This window comes from Carya illinoinensis, chromosome 7, assembly GCF_018687715.1.
Source record: "Carya illinoinensis cultivar Pawnee chromosome 7, C.illinoinensisPawnee_v1, whole genome shotgun sequence".
Classification (NCBI taxonomy): domain Eukaryota; kingdom Viridiplantae; phylum Streptophyta; class Magnoliopsida; order Fagales; family Juglandaceae; genus Carya; species Carya illinoinensis.
The window spans coordinates 38,657,580-38,679,670 of record NC_056758.1 but is presented as its reverse complement, the minus strand read 5'-3'; the positions used below and the strand labels follow the sequence as shown (position 1 = coordinate 38,679,670).

General features: G+C 34.0%; 2 protein-coding genes across 4 annotated transcripts; both read left to right on the top strand.

Annotated features, from left to right (window-relative positions):
• Nucleotides 1-216: 216 nt before the first annotated feature.
• On the top strand, nt 217-3,691 carry LOC122315114 (probable trehalose-phosphate phosphatase D). Of its 2 annotated transcripts, none has more exons than XM_043130883.1 (12): nt 217-379; nt 505-800; nt 927-1,067; nt 1,212-1,283; nt 1,397-1,489; nt 1,613-1,669; nt 1,773-1,874; nt 1,965-2,042; nt 2,229-2,298; nt 2,860-2,930; nt 3,088-3,180; nt 3,408-3,691. In XM_043130883.1, the coding sequence occupies exons 2-12, from the start codon at nt 522-524 to the stop codon at nt 3,495-3,497; spliced, it is 1,146 nt and encodes a 381-aa protein (XP_042986817.1). In that variant the 5' UTR covers nt 217-379; nt 505-521; the 3' UTR covers nt 3,498-3,691. The 2 variants fall into 2 exon arrangements, with proteins under 2 accessions (XP_042986817.1, XP_042986816.1); XM_043130882.1 differs by having other exon boundaries at nt 218-379; nt 1,604-1,669.
• Nucleotides 3,692-17,402: 13,711 nt separating this feature from the next.
• On the top strand, nt 17,403-20,420 carry LOC122316709 (probable trehalose-phosphate phosphatase D). 2 transcript variants are annotated; one of them, XM_043133440.1, is made up of 13 exons: nt 17,403-17,609; nt 17,725-18,019; nt 18,122-18,262; nt 18,584-18,655; nt 18,744-18,836; nt 18,948-19,004; nt 19,114-19,215; nt 19,319-19,396; nt 19,553-19,622; nt 19,743-19,813; nt 19,945-20,037; nt 20,150-20,192; nt 20,259-20,420. In XM_043133440.1, the coding sequence occupies exons 2-13, from the start codon at nt 17,744-17,746 to the stop codon at nt 20,267-20,269; spliced, it is 1,107 nt and encodes a 368-aa protein (XP_042989374.1). In that variant the 5' UTR covers nt 17,403-17,609; nt 17,725-17,743; the 3' UTR covers nt 20,270-20,420. The 2 variants fall into 2 exon arrangements, with proteins under 2 accessions (XP_042989374.1, XP_042989375.1); XM_043133441.1 differs by having other exon boundaries at nt 17,404-17,609; nt 20,150-20,420.
• The last annotated feature ends 1,671 nt before the right edge of the window (nt 20,421-22,091 follow it).

Sequence of the window (22,091 nt, the reverse complement as noted above, 5' to 3'; positions counted from 1 at the left end):
AATCACATCATATTAATATACAGATTAATATATAATTGTATTTGTAACTATATTTTTCCATTTGGCACTGTGGTCTCGAAGTACAGGGGCCGAAAAAAGGGGTGGTTGTCTTAGTCGTTTAGTGCCGTGAAACCCAGTTCTATATTGACTAGACAGCCTCATTCGTGACATGTGAGAGAGACCGCGCGTGTGGATTTCAACTTTTTTTTTTTTTAAAAAGAAATATTTCCTTTCTCCTCCTTTTAGGCTTTCGAGGTTTCTATAAGACCTCTGTTTCCGCTCAAGAACTCACACATTGGCATCTCTGTTTTTTCTCTGTTTCATTCTCGCTGTTAACCTCCCTAATCTGTTATTCCTTAAGCTTCTCGAAAACCTTGAGGTATCATATTACCCTTCAATGGGTTTTCTCAAACCTTTTCAATTGGATTTTCCTTCCATTTCCATCTTCTTGCAGTAGTCTATATCTACCGGAAGTTGATCGTATTTTTTCCGGTGTTTATGCAGGGTTGAATATAGAGAAAATGACTAAACAGAATGTGTTGGTTTCTGATTGCACGTCGCGTATTGGCATGGTTGGATTGGGCGGGTGGAAGACATCATTGCTCTCACCAGCGATTCCGGAAACGCTGGCTGCTCTTGGTGGGCATATTTCCATGCCCCAAAAGAAGCTCTTGAAGAGTCTTGAAACTGGAGGAGGAGCCCGGGTCAGTGCCTGGGTTGATTCCATGAGAGCTTCTTCGCCTACACGAATCAAATCTACAGCTTCTCTGCCTGAAACAGAAGAGCGAAGTTCTTGGATTGTAAGTGTCAAGCTTTCTCCAGACTGTATATTTCTGTCGCTAGTGGTAATGGTGCGCGATTCATTTTCATACAAGTTTCTAACGTTGGTAGGCAATATGTTTTTTTCCTTCAATCTTCGGGCACAGCTCCATCATCCATCAGCGTTACATAACCTGGAGCAGATAATATCAGCTTCCAGGGGGAAGCAGATTGTTATGTTTTTGGATTACGATGGTACGCTTTCTCCGATTGTCCAAGATCCAGATCGAGCATTCATGTCGAGAGAGGTTTGTTCTCTGTTCCAGTAAATCATTTCCGATGTCTTCTAAAGTTTTTTTTTTTTTTTTTTTAATCTACATTTTGTCATTGTTCCAGATTTGGTAAACTTAATTAATTTCGTTCACGTGTTCTTCGATTTTTCCTTCAAGCAGATGAGAGAAGTTGTAAAGGATGTTGCTAGATACTTTCCCACAGCCATAGTGACCGGGAGATGCAGGGATAAGGTGCATTTTCGCGAACTACAAAATTGCCCTAGTTTTCTAGGCGATCATTTTATCTGTGAAACTTCTTGATATATGACGTTTTCGATTTTGTTTCCCGTTAATCAAATTTCCAGGTTTATAGTTTTGTAAGATTAGCAGAACTTTACTATGCGGGTAGCCATGGGATGGACATAAAGGCACCATCCAAACACTCAAAATGCCACAGAGTGAGTTGTATTCTAGTGTACCAGTCTACCATAAAAAATTTAAAAGAAAAGAAAAACATGTTCCTTTTTTCCTTGCTCTATTCGTTGTTTCTAATTTTTTGCCCTAACTTTTAGATGATTCAGGGAAATAAGACAGTGATCTTCCAAGCTGGAACCGAGTTTCTACCCATGATTAACGAGGTTTATTGCCTTTTACTTCTCCGATCTTTCCTGATCATGAGTACTAAAAGACCACACATAAAAAAAGATATATGAAGGACTAAAAGTACTGTATGTTTTTCAGGTGTACAAAGTCTTGGTAAATAAAACAAGTTCCATCCCAGGAGCAAAGGTGGAAAACAATAAGTTTTGCCTATCCGTACACTTCCGCTGTGTCGAAGAAAAGGTACAGCCGAAAATCTTTTAGTATTTGTTCAATTCCCCCCCACCTATCTATAATAGAAGACTAATATGAGTTTGTGTGTGTGTTTGACAGAGATGGGCGGCATTAGCAGAGCAAGTTAAGGAGGTGCTCAGTGCGTATCCACAACTTAAATTGACTCAAGGGAGGAAGGTACGTACCGCTCGTTTCTTTATGTAGCTAGCTAGTACTTCTGAATCCTGATCATGATGTTTCTATTTCAAAAGGAAAGAGAAGATGATGATCTACGCAAAAAACATTCTGTGAATTTTTGTAACGTTCAAAGTTTTCAATAGCATGTTTATAAGCATGACAACATATGTACGTTGTTTAAAACAGGTATTTGAGATCCGTCCAACCATCAAATGGGACAAGGGAAAAGCCCTTGAATTCTTGCTGGAGTCATTGGGTGAGTGTGGAAGCAACTTCTTTGAGCAATAGGCTGGAATTCATTACAAAAAGCAAACGATTATAATTCTTTCTATTTCTCACGATGTATTTGATTAATTATATATAATGGGCGGCATTATATAATTAATATATATACACACTATCGTCGAATTTTAAATGACTGGAAGTACATGATTTAGATTTCGATTCTGTCATGAATTTGCATCTTTAAGTACTTAATTTGGAGCAAAATGAAATGACTAATTTCTCTATAAAATAAAAAGAAAAAAAAATCCTGATATCAAAACAAAGTTCTTGCAAACGAGAAGATCATTTATATATATATGCAAATAGATAAATAAATAAACAAGTGCTTGTTGGATAATATTATTTCTTTTCATGGTAATCATGTTGTGTTTTCATAAGCTTGGTGCATGGCGCATTTGAAAATAAAGTTAGGGTTAAGTACGACGTGTGTATTTATATATAAAAAACCTACCCAAAATATATAATAAATTAAGCTGGTTTATTGTCCAATTAATATTTCTAATTGTTGTGGTCAATGCCTCTCTTTAATTAGGATATGCAAATTCTAATGACATTTTGCCGGTCTATATTGGAGATGATCAAACAGACGAGGATGCATTTAAGGTATATTTCTATCTAATCTTCTAATTAATTTACCACATCGATCGACGATCGATGAAGATCTTCTCTGAAGATCAGTCTATTATTTTCTTTTATTATATAATATGCAAGCTAGCTAGGATGCTAACCGATTATTTTGTTTACATTGCATGCTAATTAGGTTTTGCGTGATAGAGGTCAAGGGTTTGGGATCCTTGTTTCTAAAGTTGCAAAGAAAACAAATGCAGCTTATTCCTTGCAAGAGCCATCTGAGGTACTGCAAGCGAACATTAATCATTTATAATTAATTGTTTATATATATATCCAAATTATTAAGATAAATTTATAAGTTTCATGTGTTTGATCGACATTATAAATTGTTATTTAAAACTTAATAAGATTAAGTTAAAGATTAATTAATCAGTTTGTATTTTGCATGTTATAAGCTTAATCATATATATATATATATATATATATATATAAATTTCGTTGCTTTTGCAGGTCAAGGAATTTTTGCGGCAATTGGTGGTGGAGTGGAAAAGACTGTCGTCGCTGCAAGGTGGACAATATATAGGTCGTGCACATATGTAAATTAATTAATTATAATTATTGATCGCATAATTTTTGGGGTGGGATTAATTTTCGCTAGCTACCTGCATGCAGTACTGCAGTATATGTTTATCATGTAAGCCTTTTATAAATCTTGAGAAAAAAATTGCAAATGTACGTATTTTCCTGTTTAGAGACTCATGATCACAATAGGAAAAAGAATCTTTCGTAATTAAGGAAATTGTTCAAATTCTCTCTCTCTCTCTCTCTCTCTCTCTCTCTCTCTCTCTCTCTCTCATACATGATATATATACAACATGCACCGGCAAATTAATATGGCGCCATGCCCATTTAATTTCCTGCCTACGTACGTACGTGCATGTATGGGATCGCGTACTCGTACAAACCTATCGACGCCGTAGATCTGGCTACCGAAGGTCTCAAATTAAAGAATATGTTGCAACTTGTGATGATCGGCTAGCTAATATTTAACACACGCCATGCGATTCAGAATCTTCTGCAATAATTAAAGCAACTAATTCTTGAGAAGAAGGTAATTATAAACATGGTTTCTTATGTTAAAAGCTTAATTTCTTGATCATTTAAAGGGCAGTATTATACGTACCATACCCATCAATAATTGTTTTCCCCTTCAGAGGGACGTACAAAGTGTTATTTAATTTAAGAGCTGATCATAAACAATAACCAATAAAACGACATTTATATATATAATATACTTATATATATGCATCCAATAGCAGCTTATAATTTTTACCCGGCCAGTACGAATTTTGTTAATAACTTGTTATATATCATCCATATATATATAGTACGCGCGTTAGCTTTCGATCAACGTCCGTCCATTATTTTTGCGCTATGAATATATGAATTAATTACTGTAAAATATATTTACATCATGTTAATTTCAACAATATTGCATATATATATGTTTCAAAATGGTAACCTCATTTGTAATAGATCAGTACGTTGTAAAATAAATATTATAAAATATGATCAGTTGTGTGCTTATGATCATTTTTCAAGCAGAATTAATTATATATACTACCAGCTTTATCATACTTAATTACAGTCCTTAATTGATGCATTTTAAATGGGGTCACCAGTTAACCACTTAAAAAAGTTACTAGAAATGTAATTCTATATACCCATGAAAATAATACTAAAAGTCAATTAATTAGGTGGAAGACAATATTTTTTTTTAGTTTAACATTATGTACAGTTTTAGTAAGTTGCTTTTAGTTTTGAATACATGATGACTAATGACTCATGCATAAGCAAATGATATAGACAGTACTTGGAGAGAGGCCCATGCATGGTCCCATATATCCCATTCCCCAAACCATGGAGGGTATTGGGGAAGGAAGAAATACTATATATATTCCGTTTCTTTCTGATTCAATCAATGGTATTTGTCTATTTCATTTTGGGGGAACAAAACCAGGTCACTATCTGCAAACGGGATCCTTCCCATATATACGAGTAGTGGAGTAGTAGTACTATATAAAAACTCGCCTGAAATTATTAAGTTCATCATGATCATGTGCATGCATTACTGATCAGGACCCCATTATCATTTTTTTGTGCATTCCCAGGTCAAGTACTAGTCTATATAATTGGCCCCTTACATATTTTCTTAGTTGGTTTTTACAGCTATTTAGCAATTAACTACGAAAGTGGCTCAGACTATTTCGCAGTCAACGAATAGAATTATGTGAATTCTCGAACAGCTTGGTTCTATATATATATATATATATATAATTGCATATATAAAAGGGAAAAAGTGCATTCTTGGACTGAGTGTACGTTTCGCAGGCCACCTTGTTCTTTGATCTGTACAAGGTTAAAATCTCAATAATGGAGGGCATCTCTAACAGTTGTAAAGGGCCTTAATCAGAGCATGGGACGGAATGGCACTCACTAAACTACGTACGTATATTCTCTCTTATCAAAGTTTTTTTTTTTTTAAAAAAAATTTTAAGTTCTAGAAACCGAGGAACTTGTCCATTTGAATTAATTAAGGTACTGCACGGTGAGACGTTGATTAATTAATAATGTTATTATCTTCCCGACCGAATGCTACAAATATTTAATCACGTGACACTCGATTGCCAAAGCGATGCACGCCCTTGAGGTATGCATGCATTCTTTAGTACTAACGACTACGTACATGTTTCTGAGACCCCAAAACATAATTATTACCTACGTACATAAATTTAGCAAGACTTGGCGTACAAACCAAGTGGGAAAGCAGACTCTATATATTGCAATTAATGCATGTACATGACATCTTGCCTACTTTTGACGAGTATATCTGCATGCCTTGTATATATGTACGCTGATGTCTTATTGCCGACCGAATTAAACACATGATGATCTATATATATATATATATATATATTCAAGTACGTACGTACGTGCAATACTTATTTTGATAAGATGGTACAATTTTATGGCAAGCTGGCTGCTGATTTAAATATTTACGTAATTGGATGGAGTCGTCTCTGTAATCATCATAATTAATTAGTATCTTGGATTCATTGTATGCCTTATGCGCGCGATCTATAATATATTGATCATTTGAATACATTATATGTATGTGTGTGTATATATATATTAGGCCTTTTGGAGGTTATAAATACCTAAGAGAAGAGTTTTGATTAATGAGTTATTATATTTTCAGATCGGCGTGTAGAGTATACCATTCACATCACTTAAATTATAAAATTTTATTTTAAAATTTAAATTTTAAATTTTAAAATTTATTTTTTAAATTAAATTATATCATATAAATATTTTACTACGCATACTCATACATCACCGAATGTTGACACCTTCATGCTGATAAATTGTAGATAATCACGTGCAATTGATAGATTATTCGCATGCCGGCCTAAGCATCTTATTCACAATAATTTCCACCCTAGCCAACGTACAGCCCATTGTATATGGCAGGGATTCCCACTCAAATAATTGTTGATAAGAAGTTCTGAAAACCGGCGTGATGAGGAGATTTGAGTCAATATTTATTTAATTAAACTCATTGTATGGACTCATGATCAATTGTTACAGATAAATTAATCAAATCAAACTCAAATCAATAATTTGATTTGATTATGTACTATCCTTACCATATTCTTGATTTGTGTTTGATTTAATTTTATCTCTAGCACGCATGAACTCTTTCAACTCTTAGTCCCATATCCTTCTCGCTCCTTCCAAACATATTACGCAGCATGTGCCTTCTCCCTTAGTCTCGGGCAGGAATCGGTACAAAGCCACGCGCTACAAAAAATTTATAATTAGCTTCATGTGTTAGTAATTATATATATATATAATATAGAGAGGGGAATAATGCTTTAAATATAATATATATATTAAAAATATAAATATTTTAAAAAAATAACAAATACACCGATCAGCACACTTGGGGTCACAGGATTCGAACACCCTAGCAGCACCCATATATAGAGATAGAGACTGATCAGAGAGAGATATGGGACCCATATAGGGTACAAGAACATAAATTGTCCTAGTTACCTAATTTATTAAGGCCCCGTGCGGATATTGACATGCTATTATCTCATCGATGTCAATATCTAAATATCATTTAAATATATTTTTTAATCTTATAATATCTTTATCATTTTTATCTAATCAATAATTTTTTTAAAAAAATTTCAAAACAAAACATAAAAAATAATTGAGATTTGAGTATTAAAAATTTATAATATTTTAATTTTATAATATTTTTATTCAACTTTTTCTTTCATATTTTTTAAAATCTCATCAAACATCTTAATTCAAACTATTTCACTACTTTTTACAATCTATTTCACTACCATTTATATATATTTTTTATCTCATCCCAATAACCAAACAAAATACCCTATTGACAGTGGATGTTCCAATAACAGGCTGCTGAAATGTATGCTAGTCGAATTACATTCCCAGCTTCCCACAAACAAAAAAGACACTAACGTCCATTCACCAAAAGAAGAGTTATATCTCACGCGCAACAACTCTCAATCATTTCCGGGCTCGATCTTTTCGATCAGCACTAAGAGAACTATAACAAAGCGCCTATGCTTTTGAACTAACAAGCAAATGATCAACTGATTAGGCGATATGATAATATTATATTCTTTTTAAGTATAAACAAAAGGCCCACAAGTTTAAGATGGCCCCTAAATGAATGAGAACAAGACTAGCTAGCTAGCTACTGATCAGAGAGAGAGAGAGAGAGTAAGAGTACCATTACTCCCAAAACGGATCGATACAGTGTTATACACCATTGGGGCACCTAGATTCGAGAGAGCCCACTTCCAAAGACTAAAAAAAATCAAGTTGCTTTTTGAAGGTACCAATTTTCAAGATAAATGAGTAATTTCAGAGGGTTAGGTGATGAAAGGGAAACCCACTACTAGGTGAAGAGGAATCCATGGTTGTGAAGGAGTTGGAATCCACTTAAAGCGCTTGGATTGAAGTAGACAAGGGATTTTTAATGGGAACATCGAACATGCTTCAAATCCATGGAAAACTCCTGCTTCCTTTAGACGTGTAAAGAAAGGTTCCACTTGATTCAATCCATCATTGGTGCCTGAAAGAAAAATAAACTATTCTTCAAGCTCCAATGATCGGTGGAAAAGGGCACCTTCCTGAGGACTGTAAACTCTAAATTTCACTCTCTCCACACTTCACACGAGATCTCGTTGAAATCATTGATAACTTAGAAGTGTGAAAATAAAAAATTAGATATATATCCTCTAAAGTGGGCCTTTTTGAGGCAATTCATCGATAATATATTAATTACCAGTTGAACATCTTTTGCTCGCAATGAGCCACGACTGATCAGAATAACGTAGAAAACAAAACCAGCGAAAAAGAAAAGACGAAAAAAGAAAGAAAAGAAGTGACACCTATTAATGTTGATATATCCATAGCATCAATAACAATGTCCCACAACCCAGCGAGTTGCATCTAGATAATGTATATCATTGCGGTGAAACTTTACCAAACCCTTGATTTTCGGAACTAATTAGGTCGAAATCTGTGCTGGTAAGTCTTGAAACTTGAAACATATATATATATATATATAATCTATTGATACGTACACATGTGCGATTGATATTAATTATCTGCTACTTTAACGACGTTGGAGGATATCAAACATGATCATCTCCCAATAATTAAATGTACCTAATGCTCTAATTTAATTCTATGCGACTATATCGCCCATTATATATATATACAGGCATACCTGAAGTATTTTTTTAATTTTAATAGGGTAAAAGCAGCAGGTAACCGCTTACCGCACCCACATCGCAATGCTTCCACTAACGCATGCAATTCTTATATATGTATAGTATTGATAGAAATGTGGGTATTTTCCCTAGCTAGGTACAGCGAGAATTAATGCATGCCTTCATTCGATTGTGCTATTATGATAATTGGCTCTTAATTAACGTGATGTCGTACTTTGCATGGGAAGAATGCATGCAGCTGATTACGAGCTGAATGTGAACGCAGGGGTCTTCACAACACACGTTCAACGTAGAACTCAGGATCATCAAGCTTGATCGAGACAGAGAAGATGCATGCCAGCTGTGAAGTCAAGAACAAAGGACAAAGATGAGGACAAACTAGATACAAAAACTCAAGCAGAAAGAACAACACGGCCTGTTCGTGTTGTTGTGGGGGGCTTAAGGTCATTCTCGGGGGTCATATTAATCAGGCGTTGAGGTTGTGCCGATAATTGGCTCCGTTATCCGATGACGGCAGATCATGATCATGTGAAGGTGATCGATGCTCGTTACCTATGGAAATTAAAAGGAGGGGGAGAGGGGGTTGAGGAAATAAAGGGAGAGCAAGCTGTGCATTAATGCCCAATCGATCAATGAAGGATTGAGAAGGCTTGGCATGCATGCATGCATATAGAGCTTGCATATACGTACTCAATATCAAGTCTGAGTTTTCAAAACGTTATATATAATTGAGTCATTACATTAATTATTTATTTTATAATTGGAGGATGCCTTGACAGTGAAAGAAAAATAAAATTATTTTCTTCATTTACTTATATATTTTACTTGTATTATTGTCCCCTCTTATTAACTTATGCAGAAAAAAATGATATTTAAGTTTTATCACTTTTTTTCTTATGCGTGGATTTTCTTAGTTTAACTTTTTTAATGGGAAGAAAAGGAAAAAAAAAAAAAAAAGGAATTAAAAATAACACCATCTTCTAGAAATGGGCTTGGATCCAATCATTTAGGAAGGATCTGTATCCACAGAAATTAGTGGACTCGTGGATTAATGATTGTAACGTACGTGGCCCATCAACTTGTCCTGACAGAAAGCCGTTCAACGTGGGCTTGCATGCTACGCCTACCAACGTCGATGTCGCACGCACCCAACTATACTTGCTTTTTGAGGTTGCTCATATGTTCCTGACTAATTCGTAAGATGAGCAAAATTATTATAGAAATAGAAATGATATTTATAGTTGTGGAGCATGTATGAATTATATAATTTTTTTTTAAAAAGGGTAAATAAATAAGATATTTATATAAAAATAATAATTTTTTAATAATACATCCCAATATTACATTTTTTTTAATAGTTGAGGGTTCTATTTTTTTATTTGCATAATCTTCCTTAATTTAAGTATTCCACCCTTTGTCGGGAAGATCTTCTTTGCGTATAAGCCTTGTGCTTAGGGCTCACACATATAATATCATATCAAAATATATCCAAGGGCGGTGTGGAGAACAATGGCCAACTCTACCTTTTTTTTTTTTTTTTTTTTTTACAAGGGAGGTAAGCAATGGCCGACTATACCCTTTTTCTCTTATTCTCTCTCACCCTCACTCTCTCTCTCTCTCTCTCTCTCTCTCTCTCTCTCTCTCTCTCTCTAATTTTGCTTTTTTTGTTGTTGTAATTTTAAAAATGTGACAATTCAAATTTTTGTTTTCTAATATAGTTTAGAGCCTATTTGGGATTATGCTAGAAGTCTTAAAAAGTTATTAAATAGTCTTAAAAAATTTTTATTAAAAAAATTAAATTGTAAGAGTGTTACCTATTAAAGTACATCTTAATTCAAATAAATTAAAAAGTACATTTGAAAAAAAATGATATTTTTTCTCAAACGTACTTTTACAGATAATTTATAATGTAGTTTAAACCTTTAAAAGATTGTCAATGAATAAAAATATCCATATAATTTTTAAATAATTACAATTTTTAAACTTTTAAAAATATAGTCATAATCTTTAAAAAATTAAATGATTGTCATTTTTATATCAGAAATCACTTTTTTCATTTATTTTCAAACAAATGTAACATATTTGAAAGTATTTTAAACATATAATTATCAAACCGTAAATAACTTTTTAATAATAAAATTTATTCCTTAAACTATAAGTTATAAGTTCTAAAACTATAAGTTATATTTCTCACTACAATACCAAACATGCAATTAGTGATCTCTTAGATTTGCTTTGTTTCGTATTGGTATGCATGGGTATTGATCCTCTTGGATTGATTATCAACTTTTATCTGTTTTTTGTTTATTTATCCTGATAAATTGTTGAAATTAATTATTCCCCATATCGTCCCATTAAGAAGGATAGGGCTGCCGAAAATTAATTTGAACACTGATGATTCGAATAAGAAATACTGATTGATTATAAGATGAGAATGATTATATCTACTATGTTCATAATTATGACTCGAATAAGGCTAAGCTCGAATAACCCAAAATCAGTACAAGATACCAAGTTAACAGTAAACAATGCGTGCCACAATATTCTAGGGCCTACCAACAGATGCGCCAAAGCACACAACAACAACAATCCACTTTTGATCATCGACCTGATCTGTGTGACTACTGTAAGTTCTCAATATTTGCCAAGTACTCCACGAAAAAAATTAAAAAAAATTAAAAAAATTAAGAACAAGATCTTGAAAAAGAAACAGAGAAAGGGGCTGGATATCCAGCTTAATATTAGAAGGTGGCGGTGTGGGATATATACAGAATTTGAGGCTGGTGGGGGCCGGCCGGGTGGTGGCCATGAGAGTGGGCTTAGCACTCTCGCATAATTTTGAGGGTCCTTGATGAATCATTGCCATGGCAACATGCCATATCACATCTCAAAAAGTTTTGTGAAAACATTAATTATAAGTATATATGTATAATAATTTTGTACGAAATTAATATATATACTTTGATTTGGAGTGAGCGGGGGCTTTTTTTCAGGTTTACTATATGATCTTTACTCAATAGCTTAAGGGGCTAATAGCACTAAGGGGGACATTAGTACTTGCTTGGTCTTCTGTTAATGATTCATTGGAAAGTTGGCGATGTAGAAAGTAGCGGCTACGTGGGGAATTTTAATTCAACAATCGAAACCTTAATTGATATGTAGTGCTTAATTCTAGAAGCTTATCATACTTTAATACACGTATATATCCTTATTTGAATACTTTTATATTATTATTATTAGTACTATTAGTATCATTATTATTATTATTAAAAAAGATGGTTAGAAGTACGGAGATTCAATTCCTAAATATTTCTCTCAGAATAATCGGGACAAACGTCAATAGACTACAAAAATATTATTAAAGGACTCTACAAATATTCGCCAAAGAAATATCTTATAAGATCTTATTTATTTGTTTTAATACTGCCATAAGTGCAAAGCTAACTCAAAGTTTAATCAAATTGAATAAGATTGGCTGATGGTATGCGACTCTTCATGATGCGAAAAAAAGAAAGAAAAAAAATACAAAAATCGCATCAATTGATCAGCAGCCTGTTATTACAACACCCACAATATATCTAACTAATTTAAAACTCATCCTATAACCCAAAGGTCAGTCTAAACTACTACAAGTGATTTCAAATTATAATGTCTTAACTCGAACTTGTGAGCTCGAAAATTATGAAATACCAGGTCGTATCAACTAGTCTACCACATTTAGTGGTTTGCGTGATCCTTTTGAAAACAAGAGAGAGAATATTCTTTTAAAAATAGATTATTTGTATCCTATGAGTTCTATGACTATATTCCATTAATTAAGCTATATAAAGTCGTTCCATATAGAATTTATTCTTAATTTATCGTCCAGCCTCCCCCCTCCATGCAGGCCTTTATGAGTTTGGTAGATATCCCAGATTCTTCTCCACATGGAGGTTAATTCTTTACGACAGACATTAATAATGGAGGTAGATTAGATGCTAAATTTGACCATATATATATATATATATATATAAAGGTTCATGCATTTTGGCAACTTTAGAATTAATTAAAAGCAATACGAATTGCCAAAACCTATGTACCATTCAAAGTAATGTAGCTTAATTATGGGATCATTTATGGTGTGAAAGGGTGGAAACAGTCGATGGGGATCACCGAAAAGAAGAAACTGAAGGCTAGGATCTCATGTTGAAATCAGAATAATTAAACGACTCATGTGTTTTCTGATCAAATGCACTTTTATTTTTTCCATGAATATGCTAAAGTTGCCTCACTTGATTACGTAATTATTGACATCTAGATATTAATTGGTGAATTTATTACTTTTCGGTTCATAGAAATTTACAGAATATTTGACCGTACCACACAAAATCAGCCATTAACCTTCAAAAAGTGCAAGAATCAGCCGACAAAGTGAGAAAATAAATAAATAAATAAATAAAAATTCAGGCGGTAATTAACTGGATCAAAGAAAACACACGTGGCTATCTGAATCATATACCCTTTTCACCGGCCCATGATCAACTAGCCAGTACGCTCATTTTCAGTATATACTTCCCGAGAAATATGCTTTAATTTGCGGGAAAAAGATTAAAGAAGAATTAGTGAATGGAAAAAGAAGTGCTTTTGCTTTGCCATGTTTCAATGCCTGCATTTTATATCGAAGAATGGTTTTAAATTTAAAGTATTTATTTAAATTGAAATTATTTTTTATAAATACTTTTAATTTATAAATATATAAAATTGAAACTGGTTAAGATTGGAGTATTAGAAAGAGAATGTTCCCCCGTCATTAAACCCTAATTAAATTTTTATTATTTTTTTATATTTACATTCATGATGCTATGATAGCCTTCCGAGTATCTCTACTGGAAGGGGAGCCGCTGATGTATAAGAAAATCCACGGCCCCTTCAAGTTTAAAGCTTTATTCGGATTCTTCCTCACATGATGAAAGGAAGTATCAATTTAATAAAGGAAAATATTCTAATCACAAATAGATTAAATAAAAGTAAGAAAAACATTATTTTTCTAGAAATTTCCACCAAAATTTTATGCTGAATTTCATTTTATTTCATTTTTAATTATTTTTACTAATTAATGATTAATGAAGTATTTTTAAATGAATTTGTGATTTTTTTTATTTTTAAAAAATATTTAAGTAGTTTAAAAAATGTTTGAAAAAAAAGTAAAAAAAAAAAAAGTGAATTCTCTGTAAATGTAGCAATATTGCCCGGCCTAAAATTAATCGAACAAATTGATGTGGCATATTGAATTATTGATATAGTTTATCAAATTATAAAATTATTTTTATTATGTAGAAAATTTAACAGATTACTACATGAAACTCATTTAATTTATAAAATTATTTTTATGTAAGTTTTTTTTAAGCTGTAGTGTACTTTTTAACAAATGCATCTACCTACTTAAAGAGAACCCCCGGCTTTTTCCTTTTCGAGAACATGCAATACCATCCTAATACGATACCCAAAACCAACTTCTAGTACGTAGCTTGTCAGATTCCTTTTTCACGAAATTTTTTTGCTTGGGCGAAGAACGATGAAGAAGGATATGTTGTCCCAATAATAGAGAGGCGAAGAAAGTGTATGATGCGCTAGCTGCTATATAGAAAGTTGTTCGATCCCTTTTCCTGGGGTTGGGTTCTATGATCTTTCTTTTAGCTAGCAAGCCTAACTCTTCTCTTTTTTGACAAGTTTTAGCTAGCTAACTCGACTTTGAAATACCTCTCTATCACGTGGCATTGGCTTCGATCGATGCATCTCCCAGGCCCCTGGTTTCGACTGTATATGGTAAACCAATTATTCGTAGGAATTGAAAAGAGCAATCTAAGAAAAATCTTCTTTTGACCAAAAGGAAAGAGATGGTTATATATATATATACATATAAAACTTGGTCGGTCAATTAATTCGGTGGGTCTTAAGTCACTTGTGGTCTCAGGCCTCCCTTGGAGAAGAACAATCTCCATGCACGAAGCCAACTACAATTGATTTATAATTTTTCAATAAAATAATACATTTTTAAAATTTAAATACATCAAGTTAAAATCAAAATTAAAATAAATATTTTGAAAGAGTTGTTGTTTTGTCATTCCTCAAAGAAAAATTGCATGGAAGCTTCGGCTATATATCTTTGATTCTTTCTTCGTGCACCTAAAGCACTTTTCCCCCAACATAATCATGTGCAAAGCGTAAGAAAGATGAACGAAAACAAGTTAAAAAACTATTCTTAATAATTTTCAAACAGTAAGTATTCGCCCTTCATCTTTATGTGCAGAATCATTCATTTCAACAATGTCGACTCGCCGTTATTTATTTATATAGTTCAAAAGCTGTAATATTACACGAGCAAGTACTTGGACAACGACAAAAAGCTTGATTTAGTGAATCAATCAGTAAATAATTATTAATGCTTTAATGCCATTTAGTGAATCAACATGAAGTACTGCATCATGTCAAGGCAAGTACTTTGGTCCGTATGGCATAAAGTTTAATTGGCCGATCTTTAAATAAGAGAACCAAGTTCGAACTCGCACGCCCTATATATATAAAAAATAATAATTACCTTCCCTCCCTTGTTATTAATAAAATCATTTCAGAACATTCATTTCACGTATACCTACACGTACACTTCATCCCGAAATCTGTCACAGATACCTGTAAGTCATGAGGATCTGTTATTTTCATGTGATTATATATAAACTTGATTCAATCATGCATACACAATTAAACTCTATTTGCTGGCATTAATATATAAATATATAAATGGTAAAAGCTCGACATGCATGCCAAGAGGAAAAGGCTAGACTTTTCAGTAAACAATGCAGCCACGAAAGTTTAATGACAAAGCTATTAGACAAATTAAGCGAACGCTCCTGGTTTTGTTGCAGACTTTGTAAGGGTTAGGTTGGAGCTGCTAGTTTCACTGAACTTTACAAGGGGCGGTGTGGGAAGATTTTGCTATCATTGGCTTACTACCTGCATACCAACTCTTTTATTGCATGCATGGGGCCTCAATTCTAAAGATCACGTGCTTGTGAACGAGTCTTTTCTTGTCCAATAACACCTTCCTAGCTAGCTAGCTACGTTCTATATAGACATATATAAAAATTTTATATACAGTCATTTTAACATATTTTTTATACACTCTATTGATGTGATTGATTATTTATTCAAAAAAATTGATGCCGTCAATCACATCACTAGAGTGCGTAAAAAATACGCAAAAGTGACTGTATATAACATTATTCATACATATAACATCTACCTAGACCCAAAAATGGACCAGAAAAGAAAAAGAAAAGCCTAATGGATGTTTAAGGCTTCTTTGAACTATCAAATTTTAGCTCTTCCCCCCTCATTTTGATGGCTGATAGATTATTTTGCCACTGATCTGCTTCCTAATGCCGGCTTTACCAATGATATTCTATATCTATGTGCCCGTAAATGTGAGTGGTTAGTTTAATTGCACGTTAAATATTGATAGTCACTAAAATAAACAGTTGGTATAATGCAGTTGAGCTACAAACCATAAACAATTCTACACGTTTGCTTTTCCTCAAGAAGTGGTATTAGAGACAGTGAAGTACGGCAAATCGGTTAACAGTAGTTGTATTTTTTTTCCCGGTTGAAGTGAAACAGTACCCATAAACTTGAACTTTTAGACTAAGGATCCGAATTCAGTGAAAAAATAGCCTAAACTTGCAGAATAATAGATGCCTTTTACCTTCAAAACCACAGTATAACCTAAATTGACACGTCATTGAATCGTTAATGTGTGACAATTGGTAAAATGAATAAGCCCAACACATTAATTACCAAACATGTAGGAGTGGGGTTCAAGTAGTCATTTCCCATTCTACTTTTCAATGACGGCACCAGAACATCTTACCCCCCCAACAATGCAGAAAATTCACTTGGGTTTGGGTAGTAGGGGAATGGGGGATCTTGTATCAGATTTATTATTCCCATTGCATACTGCACTCTGTTTTCAAAATGACGGACTCACAAAAAGTGATCTCCTTTTCACCTCTTGCCTTGCTTCAAGAATAAATGCGTTGAGTGACAAAAAAAGGAAAATTAAAAAGAAAAACGAGAAAGGACATTGCGAGTGGGATTCAGAATATTTTACGAATCGGAAATTTGTCATTGGTTAAGATTGAATGAAAATATGCGTAGAACTATTATCCCGATAGTGATGATTTTGTCCGATATTAAGGATTAGTGACAAGTGTATACTAAATTATGGAAGCTCATTGCATAGGTTGGATCATAGTACAACATATTGGCAATAGCCACTGATAATATTCTGTCCAGTGAGTGTCACTGTGATCCCGAGTCTTCCATTTATATCAAAGAGTAATCTTAGATTTAATAATTAGTGTAATTATTGTTTATTTTTTTTAAATAAAAAGAATTATGAGATATATATAAATAAAAATTAATTTTTAATAATAGATATTACTCTTTTTATAAAAAAAAGTGCATGATGTTGGTACAATCCATATCAATATAACTATATATATATAAATATCATTAGTATTATATTGATGGGTCGAAAAGTACATGGTGGCAACGGAATGGAAGGGTGGGGGCCTGCATCGGTTAGTGCGTGAAAACAAGTTCTATATTGACTAGATAGCCTTTAAGTTGTGACTTGTGAGCGTGAGTGCGCGTGTGGATTTCAACTTTTTTGATTGATTTCTTTTTCTTATTGAGGCGATCTCTAGACTCTATATAAGATCTCTGTTTCACCTCAAGAACTCACACATTGGTATCTCTGTTTTTCCTCTGTTCCATTCTCTCTGTTAGCCTTTTCCTCCCCTACTCCGTTTTTCCTGAAACTGTTAAAAACCTCCAGGTATTTATCATAGCACTCTTCATTTGGTTTGGTCCAACCTTTTCAATGGGATTTTCCATTGATTTCTATATTCTGATTGTGCTCTGAAGATAACAGTGTTTTGGCGTTTATGCAGGGCTGAGGATAGAGGAAAAATGACTAAGCAGAATGTGGTGGTTTCTGATTGCACGTCGCCTATCGGAAAGGTTAGACTTGCCGCGTCGAATTCAGGACTGTTCTCACCCATCCCGGAAACTCTGGCTTCCCTTGATGGCCGGCTCATTGCCATATCCAAAAAGAAACCCATCAAGAGGCTTGAAACTGGAGGAGCCAGGGTCAATGCCTGGGTTGATTCCATGAGAGACTCCTCGCCTACCCGAACCAAATCCACGCCTTCTCTGCCTGAAAGAGAAGGAAAAAGCTCCTGGATTGTAAGTGTCAGCCTCTTTCTACATGCTCCTTAACTTTCTCTCATTAATAATGGTGTGTTATTTACGAATAATCTCTTCGGATTTTAACTGTTTGAACAACAGCTCCGGCATCCATCGGCGTTAGAAAATTTCGAGCAGATTATATCAGCTTCCAAGGGAAAGCAGATTGTGATGTTTCTGGATTATGATGGCACCCTCTCTCCTATTGTCGAAGATCCAGATCAAGCGTTCATGTCCATGGAGGTTCGTTATCCCTTGCACCAACTTCGTTTCCAACAATTTTATAACAAAAACTCTAGTTGTAACACAATTGCATACTAATATGTATATTAATTTAACGTGATTAGTTAAAAAGTAGATTTTATTAAAAATATTGTTAATTTAAATTTTGAAAATAAAGGCATCAATATCGATGCGTAGATTAATACGAGAGTTTACTTATACATAACAAAAACTCATTTTATAATAATGTTTTCCCTCAAGTTCATGCATCTTCTCTTAGGTTTCAGATTTTGGTAAACATGACTGTCATTCACATTTTTCTTCCATGCTTCTTTAAAGCAGATGAGAGAAGCTGTAAGAGATGTGGCTAGATACTTCCCCACAGCCATAGTGAGTGGGAGGTGCAGGGATAAGGTGCATTCCCAGAACCATAAAATTGCTACTACAGTACATTTGTTCCTTTTTTTTTTTAATATTTTTTTTTTGGTTATCAAATTTGCAGGTTTATAATTTTGTAAGGTTAGAAGAACTATTCTATGCGGGCAGCCACGGGATGGATATCAAGGGACCATCCAAACATCCAAAAAGCGACAAAGTGAGTCCTAGCTGCATGTACAAAAAAGGAAAAATAACAAACACTTCGTCAATTGATCTTCGTTTTGTTGCATGTTCTTAGAATTTTTTCTTCACTCTTCTGATGATTCAGGGAAATCAAGAACTCATCTTTGAAGCTGCTTCTGAGTTTCTAACCATGATCGATGAGGTTTTTTTTTTTTTTTTCCCATTTTAATTGCACTAAAAGTCAAACCAAATATCGGAAAGATGCATGTACGAGGGACTGACAGTGAACTCTCTTACCTTTTTATTTTCAGGTGTACAAAGCCTTGATAAACGAAATCAGTTCTATCCCAGGAGCAAAGGTGGAAAACAACAAGTTTTGCCTAGCCGTACACTTCCGCTGCGTCGATGAAAAGGTGACCGAAACCTCTTAATTTGTTCGATTGTTTTTCCTCGTATATAACATGGAAGACTAATATAAGCTTATTTTGTTTTTTCGGTTGTATTTTTGTGGATCAGAGATGGGCTGCATTAGCAAAGCAAGTAAGGGTGGTGATCAGTGTGTATCCAAAACTTAAACTGACACAAGGGAGGAAGGTACTTCCAGATCTTCTATCTACTTCACATGTTTCTATATCTGAAAGAAGAGGAAATTCAATATATCTAGAAGATTCTCGTGTGTATTTTAGTAATGGGTCAAAAGTTCTTTATTTAGTTTGTTAGTATGCTTGACCCATGCGTCGTTTGAAACAGGTTTTGGAGATCCGTCCAACCGTCAAATGGGACAAGGGCAAAGCCCTAGAATTCTTGTTGGAATCACTAGGTAAGTGTTGCTGCAATTTCTCTGCTCACAACAGCCTGGAATCTTCCTTTGTTGACTCAATAAAATAAGTGTCATATTTTTCACTTCTAATCATCGTCTTTTTATGATGTCTTTCCTCAGGATATGCCAATTCTAATGATGTTTTGCCGATCTATATTGGAGATGATCAGACTGATGAGGATGCGTTCAAGGTAGCTTGCTGATTTTCTTTACTGGCTAGCATCATCATCTAGATCTCCTCCTAATAATAATTAGTTGTCCAATATTTCTCTGAATTAGGAGTCAACAGATGTTAACGATTTTGTTACGTACCATAATTTAGGTTCTGCGCCATAACGGAAAAGGATTTGGGATCCTTGTCTCTAGAGTTGCAAAGGAAACAAACGCATCTTATTCTTTGCAAGAACCATCGGAGGTAGGATTTTTCACTCAAATTGATATATATATATATGATATCTAACATTATGGAAACATAATTATTTTGAATTTTGCATGCCAGGTTAATATAGATTTCGTTATGTTTTCAGGTTAAGGAATTTTTGCGGCTTTTGGTGGAGCATGAGAGAGGGTTACAGTAAGGACAGCCGGGGATCGAGAAGAGGAAAAAGAGAGAAGGGAGGGGGTGGTAGGGTGGTCGTAAACTATAAAACATATACAGCAATTATTGGCCCTATAGTTTTTGAATGGGATCTCAATTTTTGCTGTATGTTATCTTTTTGCCTATAGAATTATGTATGTGTTTTCTTGGTCAGGTTGTAATTAATCAAATATGAGAAAGATTTCTCCCCGTTTTGAAAATCTCTCTCTCTCTCTCTCTCTCTCTCTCTCTCTCTACATATATATATATATATATATATATATATATATATATATATATGTTTTGAAGTAGAGTTCTACCGCCTATGAATTAACGTGTAAACACGCTATTAATTATTACCAGATCCAATATAATTATAAATAAATTAAAATATAAACACTTTTACATACTAGTTGATGTTACTTCTATTTTAGCAATATATTTGCTATTTTAATAATGATAAATAATATTTATAATTTTAGAGTGTAGATTTTACACATTTCTTAATAAAAATAAATAAATAAGTTTGAGATCCACGTAAAAAATAAAATAAAAAAATTTCGAAGACGTGGATCGTACATTTTTTCAAATAGAATATGTAAAACTTGTCCATGCTAAAATTGTATTTAGCATTATTATTTAATAATGAAGCTTTAAAATAGATTTATTTTTTCAAGTGCATACACACCGGCACATATGCCATGCCCATTTTTTTAAAGTCGCTTTATGGTAGAAACACGTATCTGCAGATGCCCGCCTGCGTGCATTCGTTTTCTGCAAAGCAACCTAATGGTAATAATCGGGGCTTCTCTTAAAGCTCTCACGAGATGAAGTGTCATTTTTAACATAAAAAACAGATCTCTTGATTAATCTTAACGGCAATTAAGAACCAGTTGGAGTGTCCTAATTTCCGTTTTAAAAACGAAAGTTTTATATAAAGGAAAATGATAGTATAATTATTTAAATAGAACCGCTTTGTAGCGGTCATTACCGTTCTGACCTGTAGACCAGCATCCAATGACTTATGGACATTGTCAGCAAGTTATATTGTAAGACAATGTAGATGACTACATCAAAACATTTGAAAAATCCTGTCTTTCCCTTCATTTCCTGGAAAGTGTCCCGCGTGCACCCATTCTCCTGCAGCCCGCTGCTGCCCACCCACATCTCAACCTCGATGATACAACACCAGCAGCCTGACGCAGCCCCACATCTCAACCCTGACGTCGTGAGCGGTGACAATTTGTGCATTTCAGTCCATGACACCATTTTTTAGGCAAGCCTTCAAAAAGCTCGAGCTTGTTACAGTTTGTGCATTTTTTTTCATCTCAATATTTTATGATACCGTTAGATTGGATAATATTCGTTCCTACTGGCCAACTTTCTCAAGTCCTTATAGCCATTTCCTTCCACCTTTATTGTCTATTTCTAGTTATGTTGCTTAGATCTTTCATTTCTGGTAGTGGATGCGTCATAAAGGTTTAGGTTGCAAGTTAAATGGTTTCTTAATTTTTTTGTAAGTAGCTTATTATTATTATTATTATTATTATTTTAGCATCTCCAATGTCACATCACTTCCTACAAATTTCTAGAGTGAGGGAGTCGATGATGCTATGATGAGAGGGAGAAACTAGAGAGAGAGTGTCGATGGGTATTTGAAACCAGTGAGAGAGAACTTTTTTGCACCGATGCCAGAGAGAGGCCGGGAGTCGATGATGCTCTAATGAGAGGGAGAAACCAGAGAGGGAGTCGATGATGCTTTGATAAGAAGGAGAGACGAGTAATGAGTTTCTACTGATTTGACGAGAGAGAGACACACAGAGAGGAGAGTCTATGCTTCGGTGCAGTGGCATCTCATTCCTTCAATAATGGATGGGTTAGGTGGACTTATT